Genomic DNA, 8,570 nt, shown 5'->3' with positions numbered 1-8,570 from the left:
AATATTGTATTCGGTTTATGGCCCTTGATACATCATTAGTTTAATCTTAATTATATTTCGTTCGCTTGTAAAAACCGTCAAGTAGAAATGTTCATATAAACGTTTCTAGCTTGATAAAATTTCAGTTATAAGAAAAATACATGAAAATAAACTTTCTAGTAATTTATTAGAATGTAAGATTGAATGAAATTAATTACAGTGGATCTGAATTATTTTGTCAATGACGTAGATGATATTTTTGGACACGTTGATTCAATTATTCAGTGGCATATGAGCAGAAGTTACGTACAGCAGTAACTGAAATTCACAGAAATCACAGAACTGAAATTCACAGAAATCTTCATCAACTTCGTGAATTTTAGTTTGTCCGTGACACGAATTCGTGCTAGTTTTTCTACGTTTATCTATAAATAGATGTTCTTATTCTGATTCAACGAACGTGATTAAATATTTTTATTTTTTTAAGTACGTGACAAGATATTTTTTTTCCTTGTTCATGTAGAGACAAAAGTTCATGCGCAAATTACATCGTTTTTTTTATTTAGTGCTGAGAATTTCCTGCCAATTATTTTCTTACTCAGCACACGTGCAGATAAAAATGAGCCGGCGTGCCGTATAAGATGACTGCATATCCTCTTGTTCAGTACTGATATCAGGAGAAGATGAGTGCTGATAACGGCCATATCAGGAGACAAGGTGGGGTCGCATGCAGTCAACTCCTCAGGTAATTATCTCTTATGGACAAAAAGTTTTCTGCTTTAAAGTATTTTCTACAAATAGAATAGAAAGTTTATTCACTGATAAATGCTGAAATGGATAAAAAACTTGGGAAAATAAAAGTATCTTTCAACAAATTAAACTAAACAAACCGAAATTATTTAATCTATTATGAGTAAAATAATTTCTTTTGAAGCCCCCTCGGGCGTCCAAAAATGCTCTCTGAATTCAATTAACTTCCACCATGCTGCTAACATGGTCTCCGTCTGTGTTCTCATAGAAACCGTACATGAAATATACAAATATTAATTACTTTTTAATATTATAGTGTTTCTTTCTTGTAATCCAAGCATATTTTTGACATTCATTTCATTTACAATCAACTGGATTTAGTTTTTCTGTGCCAAAATTTATTAGGCAAAGTTGATAGGATTCGTGATGATTCGGGGTGGGTATCGAGATTCGGTGATGTTGATATTCCTGGGCCATACTTTCAAAACTCGCTAAGTGAACGTAAGTACTTACGCTCTATTTTCTTGTCTATGATTGGTGGATACTTTCAAAGCTCGCTAAGTGAACGTTAGTACTTACGCTCTATTTTCTTGTCTATGATTGGTGGATTTTGCTTGAAAGGCCGTCAATGATTAGCTGATGAACTTACGATCTCTTAATTTTTTTTTTAAAGTATAGGCTCAGTGACGTGGTTAGTTCTGTAGATGTGGTTCCAGTGAGTATAGTTGACGACAAGCGATTAACATGCGATTTGCAACCAGAATCGCACATCTAACTAACTTATGTGGTCATAACATGCAATGCAAAATTTTCCTCGAAAATTACCCAGCCATATGATAATCAACATAGGAGGAGAGTTTTTAAATTAAGCACCATTTTTGACGTGAAAAGTATTTTTTTCCACAAATTTTAGCTCAGTCGGCTCTAGCTCGGTTGGGTCCGTCTGGCTGATGTGTACTCGGAAACCCGACAAACTTTACCATTGAGCATCAGCTTGAAGCTTCCTGTTTCGTTCGAAAAAATTGAAAACAAATTATTACAAAGTTTAAAATTAGCTGAAAATACTACAAGATGAGGCATTTCAGGAATTTGAAAATGAGAGGGTGAATATCCATAATTTTTATTTAGCGAATGCTAAGAGGGACTAATAGGTATTTCCTAAATTGATCGATTCTTGGTGGCTGTAAACGGTGATGGCCAACACATCGGAGTGGGAATTATTATTCAGTTTGTAGGGAATGTGGCTTCAGATTGCGATATGGCCAATGATCGTGCGTATTCTGTGCGAATATTTTTTGTTCCAGGCTTTTGTTTTTGAGGAGGGATTCGTTGTTATATTTTGTTGCTGAGGAAGTTTTATTGAACGTTGTAGTGTCATGTTGGATTTGGGTGTTTTGAGGCAGACGCTTTGATTTTCTATGTAGCTGATTTTATGATCGGCCTGTGGCGTGGTATATGTCGTGATGGATTGGGTTGCTGCGAGGTCGGTTAAGATTAGTTTGCCACGGATGATTAAACCAAATGTTTGAGCCATATCACTGTCCTGCATTGAGAGCTTGTGTGTGAAAGTTTTCTTTTTAACTTCGTCACTAAACCGAATTTTGCGTGGAGCTGCCGAAATTAAGGCGGAGTCTCCGTCGCTTAAAAGAGGTTCGTTTTTTACTGGCTTGTTGAGTTCGGGGGCAAGACTAGTGGTTTCATAGTAACTTTCATCGCAGAAGCAGCACCAATGTTGCAAATTGACTCACGGGATTTTAAAAGTATAAAATGTTTAATGGGCTAGTGTAATTAGTTTTGCATTGGATCATCTTGATAATTTTCGCCTGTTTTTTTTTTTGCCTGCTTGGCAATTTCAATGTATGTGTTGAGTTCTTTGAGTTTTTTCCTTGATCGGTTGTATGTTTGATAATGATACTTTTTCTTTCACCTGCAATTAGCGAGCGAATGTGCACTGGTATAGATTGAAATGCAAGCATTTCTTGTTTGCGTAATGTTTATGGTCACGGTCAGCACTCCCGTACAATGACATGGAAGTGGTGCACTGTTGCAAGGACGGGTGTGAAGGTCTTCAAATTTTATGCTTTTAGCATTAAAGAAATATCAGGGTGTAACTGCTATGGTGGTTATAAAAAGAGCTAGAGAGCCGGGCTCTCTGAGACGTATCTTACGAACTCGGTATCAGGGTACATATCTAGGTTCAGTAGAAGAGGTATGGGATGCGTCGGACAAAATGTCAGTAGTGGAATATGGACAACACGTGCCAAAATAAAGGGAGAAACCACCACAAAAACATTATACACAAGTTCCTCACTAATCAGACGTACGTAGTTTATAGCAAGTGGGTGATCCGATATCCTTGAACGAAGCAATGTACATTGCAAAGGAACGCATGAAACGTAGTAGTCATGAATGAGCAAATTTTTTGTGGCTCGGAGAAGTTTTGTGTGGCCTGTAGGCTCGTTCCACACTTATCAAATCCAGCTAGTTTTGTGTGGTTCACACATTGGTTTCGCACGTTTTAAAGACCCGTTTTTTTGCGGCTTGCTTGTCTGTTGAACACTTTAAAATGGTCAATTTTGTGCAACTTGCCCGTCCGCTCGACACATTTAAATGGCCTATTTTGTGTGGCTTTTATGTCCGTTCCACACATTTGAATGGACTGCTTTGTGTGGCTTTTAGGTACATTCCACTCATTCAAGAGTCAGTTTCTTGAGGCAGCACGTGTACGTAAGTATTGGATCAACATGCATCGGCACGGGTACGAAAGCATCGGACGAAAGCATTTTAATATCTAATGAAGGTCGCAGTTCATTGCATCCACAATAGTCGGGGGTTTTAAATACATTTATCGGCTAGAAAGTAATACGAAACAAGACAATCAATCCTTTTTCATCGAGATGGGCCAACTCAAAACTCGAAGGAAACATTGAAAATGTTGACGGAAGAATAACTTTCGTTTGTCCAAGTAATTTAGCGGCCTCAACAAAGAGCGTTAGAAATCCCTTCCTTGATTTTTCTGTTAAAAGTCGATTTGAAATGTTCAATATTTGTCAGCAATATTAACTGAACATCAATGAGGATGAATAGCATTGGATTATTTATTGATGCTCGAGCCACTTCTCTAGAAACGTGCGATGTCGACGCACTGGGGATGATATCTCCTAGATATAATTTTCTCATCAGCATACATCTTTGTACCACGTTTCTCTTGTTTGTTACCATGCAAATAATCTTCTGAAAAGTCATCTATTGTGCGCCACAAGCCTCATGTCAGCTGGGGGTCCAAGTATTTTGTATCATATGTCAGTTCTCTGACAGAATCTTGCCCTATATAAATCGATGATTGTTGCTGCGCAAGATTGAGTTAGTGGCAGAAGGTGCCATCACATCATTCATACCTCAGACCGATTTCATTCTCTACTACTAATCTTGGTTGGATTATACATTGGCATCCATCTTGTGTAGAATTATGTTTCATTCATAATATGGTGAATTTTACCATCCTATTCAAACTGAAGCGTCTTCTTGAAATTGAATTTAATCTGACAATTCTGAAATTATTTTCGTGCCAACCTGTCTGAGTTTGTCCTTCTGTTCGATCGTTGATAGTTGTAGCTGGAATGTGAACGGTTGATGGTCAGGTTACATAATTTCGTTATAATGTATGTAGTATGAAAAGAATCTGTTAATTTATTGCAAACTATGAGTATGAAGTTATTTGTTACATATTATTCAATGAGATGTAAAAAGAAGGTGGATAATTATAGGATGGTTTCAAGAACCACTTTTGTAATATGTTTGATTGCCTGTGCACCGATTTCCATCTAAAAGAAATAAAATTTGAATCAGAATTGAATGTCAAATTAATTTCTTTGACTTCTCTCTTTCAATAAATTTTCGGGTGAATTTGAAAAGGTACTTCCCCTTCCTCAATTGAAAACAAAAATCTAATCAGAGGACGTAATGAAGAAAATGATTGCTAGCTTTGAGACATCAATTGCTATGGCACTGATAAACATTGAATTTCTTGAATGATGCTACGACAAGTCACGACTTTAAACATATAGCGAGGTAGATTTCTTACACTTCATTCAAGTCGAGGTATGAAGTTGTGTTGTAGCAACAATTATTGCTTGCCAGAATGTTGCTCAATCGCATAAAATTTGTATGCGTTCATGACATTCTCCCAATTCGTATCTTCACCAGAATTAGTTCGTTGTAAGGAGTTGCAATTTTAGAATTTAACTTCTACCGCGATGTTCAAGAAAATAATGGAGACAATATTAGTAATCTCCATCCTTATGGTAAGAACTTTGAAATGCTTGTAGGTTTTTGCAGGAAATAAGCAACTCACCCCGCGAAACTGCAAAAATGTTCAAAGGAGTGACCATTTTACTCAATATTGTCCAAGATCTGGCTCTTTATTTCGGGATGTCTGCCATCACGATGGAAAACGCAAGCTGACATGAATTGGAAACTCGGTTTGGTTATTATTGTAAATACAGTAATTGACTTGTTTTAATCTCACATATATTCTGCGATTCATTAATTAAGTTATACGTACAATGCACACTGACAGGATTCTGCAAGTAGTTAGCTTAGAATATAATAATCTATGGGGAGTGCTGTAAAACTTTCGTGGAATAGACTTGCTGGCCTAGGAGGCCAGCGGCCACAGATATGGTACATGAAAATTGAATTCAATACAATCTTATCGCGTTTTAGGCACCAATTGATGGAATTTAAGTATCTAAGTAGACAATTATTTTTGACTAATGACCACCTAATATTTGCAGGTGTCCCTAGTGACTGCAGGATACCTACCGCCCATCGAAGATAGGTGAGAGTATAACCATTTGTCTAGTAGATAAGGTGCATGATTGCCTGTACATGTTGTCTACTAGATCAAGCAGTATAATATAGAGCCATTATTTTGATTGTGTGGTACTGTGAGATGTTTGCTTGAAACCTATTAAATCTGACCCTGTGGGGGTTAATAGTCTATTCGTTATTAGTATGAAGGTGAGTCCAGACATATTGTTCTGCAAGGGAGCATAGTAATTGATTATATTTTTAATTGAATTAAATTTGCTGAATATATTTCTTTTTGACAAAATTCATTTAATCTAATTAACGAACGAAAACGATGAAGCAGTTGTTTGTTGCCGTCGTACGCCCGAGTCTAGAGTTTGGAAACGTTGTGTGGTCACCGAGATTCGAAAAGGACAGAAATTTAATAGAGAATGTTCAAAGACGTGCAACAAGGATAATTCTCTTCACCATGAGCTTTCTTTTTCAATTTATTTGGTAGAAATTAATTTTATATATTATAATAATTAAAAGTTGCTCACCATACAGCACGGTCAGTTCAGAAAGAGGAATGGAGCTTGGTGGGCCGTTGAAATTTGGAAAAGGAGCGTAGTCCAGGCTGACCAGGAGATACCGAAATTCAGGCTCCAGCAGACTCATCATCACTGCCGCGTACCTGAGCAATCAAATTTTCGCTGTTGAACGTTCTACACATCTCACTCTGTTCGGGACCAAAATATGTATATGCTACAATATTAATATTAAATGGCAGGATTTACTTACAATGTTATGAGATGGTTGCAAGTTGAAGCATGACATACGCATGATCACACTTTATTATGGTACAATTTCTCACTTCTCTCTGTCGCAGACGTTGATGGCGATGATGGAAGCGCGGTCCCACACAACGTCGAAGAGTCCAATTTTTGCGGGTGACAAACTGAAGAGGTCCTCCACCACAATCTGCAGCCGTCCGTCTGGCGTCTGAAATGAAGATATTGAAATAAACAGGAGGAAAAAATGATTAGCAGATGGAAAATGTCCTCCACTGGCAGCTGGAGCTATATATCTTGGTCTGAAACGTGGACATGTAAAAAACGAAATTAGAGAACAACCTAATCAATCAACTCATGGAGTTCTCCGCTCTCTGTGTGACTCATCTGAGGTCTACAATTTTTGAGCGATGATATGGTCACGAAACAACAGAGAACAAACTGAAGTGGTCGTTCATCACTGTCTCGAGCCGCCCGTCTGACATCGTAAATACGAACTATCGAATTTCACGATTAGAATGATCAGTGATAGAGATAGACTGAAAATTCGCCAACTTAACGAGCATTGACATGTTTTCTTATGACAAGTTAGTCATTAGAGAAATTTAAACCTACTTCGACAAATTTAGCCATCAGAGCGCAACTTTATGTAACAGGTACTCATGACAATAATTTATAATGTTACCTTGTCGAGTGTTGTGATCCATTTAGTAATAGATTGAATGTAGCAAAACGAGGTTACCTGGTAAGTCTTGCCATGAGCGGTCTTGGTGAGACGGAAGTCAAGCTTGTGCTCCTCCCCAAACTCTTGCACGATTTTTTCGACTCCTTCGACGCCCACCACCCGACAACCTGAAGAAATGGATTTTCATTAATCTTTTATTGATAGCGGTTTCAGCGTTTATTGGGCCGTAAGCCTGTCGCCGATTCTTAACATCGCAGAACATTCATAGCTTGTTGCGGTCTCGAACTCACAACTCACTGCTCCAATTCTGCTGTGCTTAACCGCCCGGCCTCATTGCCGATTCTGACCAGAAACTGGCGCACAGAGCTGGTTTCGAACCCGCGCCTCTCCGCTCCTATCTTGGTACTCTGGGGCCATACTTTCAAAACTCGCTAAGTGAACGTAAGTACTTACGCTCTATTTTCTTGTCTATAATTGGTGGATTTTGCTTAAAAGGCCGTCAATGATTGGCTGATGAACTTACGAACTCTTAACTTTTTTTGAAAGTATAGGCCCTGAACTGTAACCTCTGGGCCACCCTGCCATATTCATAGCTATTAATTCATAACTCCACTGTCCACTGTGCTCCAGTTTTGTTTTGAGAATGATATCTACATGTACATCAAAAGGGCGTATGAACTTCCTATCGCAATCGTGTTCGTAATCATAGCGACAGATTTGGTCGTTTGGTGAACCAGGAGTTTGGTAAGTTTCTTGTAGTTTAGTATTCGTACCCTAAATTAAATTGACGTACAATATAAAATTCCCCAGAGTATTAAACTCGACCTGCTAGAAATCGCCCGAGTATTAAGCTCAACTTTCCAACATATAACTCATCGTGTTAAACTCCCCCGCGTATTAATCGACGCGGTAAATTTTACCAGCATATTATATGCTAATGCAAGCGTGACCATTCATTTAAAAAAACATTCGAATGGTTGAAGAATTTGTATACGCGTGTAGATTTTTCTCAAGCTGAACTTCATTTTGACTTACATTTTGCAATTCCCGGGCTGTTACAAGATGTTTGCAAAGGCGAGGATGCTTCCAATTCATGACGATAACATCTTTCTTCTCTTCACATTACATCAACAACTTGGCTCATTCCCACAAGAAACAAAATATTCCACTTTTCGCTTTGAATTATTACCCCACTTCTCAACGCCAAAGACCATTAGACATTTGAATTTCTCCAAGATACTTTTGTCACCGTTTTATTCCTTCACAGCTAATTTATAAACTCATTCACTCAATATTTTCCTGCCACTCACCACAAGAGGTCGAGGGTCTTGCCACACAGAGGGCACTCACCACAAGAGGTCGAGGGTCTTGCCACACAGAGGGAACTCACCACAAGAGGTCTAGCGTCTTGCCACACAGAGGGAACTCACCACAAGAGGTCTAGCGTCTTGCCACACAGAGGGAACTCACCACAAGAGGTCTAGGGTCTTGCCACACAGAGGGAACTCACCACAAGAGGTCTAGCGTCTTGCCACACAGAGGGAACTCACCACAAGAGGTCTAGCGTCTTGCCA

At 38.5% G+C, this 8,570-nt stretch overlaps 1 protein-coding gene and 1 long non-coding RNA gene across 2 annotated transcripts in view; one reads left to right on the top strand and one right to left on the bottom strand.

The window, feature by feature from the left end:
• Positions 1-4,909: 4,909 nt before the first annotated feature.
• The window catches only part of LOC108675119, an 11,257-nt gene continuing 7,596 nt past the window's right edge, over positions 4,910-8,570 (top strand). Inside the window, exons 1-2 of the mRNA XM_018163104.2 lie at positions 4,910-5,033; positions 5,526-5,569. Of these exons, the coding sequence (XP_018018593.1) occupies positions 4,986-5,033; positions 5,526-5,569 (92 nt within the window). The 5' untranslated portion in view covers positions 4,910-4,985. The remainder of the gene's footprint in view (positions 5,034-5,525; positions 5,570-8,570) is intronic.
• LOC125179249 lies at positions 6,079-7,181 on the bottom strand. The gene is made up of 3 exons (XR_007157198.1): positions 7,054-7,181; positions 6,395-6,522; positions 6,079-6,214 (listed from the first exon to the last, which is right to left on the bottom strand). It is a non-coding gene; the product is annotated as an uncharacterized LOC125179249 (long non-coding RNA).

Source organism: Hyalella azteca, unplaced genomic scaffold (assembly GCF_000764305.2).
Source record: "Hyalella azteca isolate HAZT.00-mixed unplaced genomic scaffold, Hazt_2.0.2 contig16083, whole genome shotgun sequence".
Taxonomy (NCBI): Eukaryota; Metazoa; Arthropoda; class Malacostraca; order Amphipoda; family Hyalellidae; genus Hyalella; species Hyalella azteca.
Note: the sequence above shows the minus strand (reverse complement) of the source record. Positions and strands in the feature narration are given on the sequence as shown.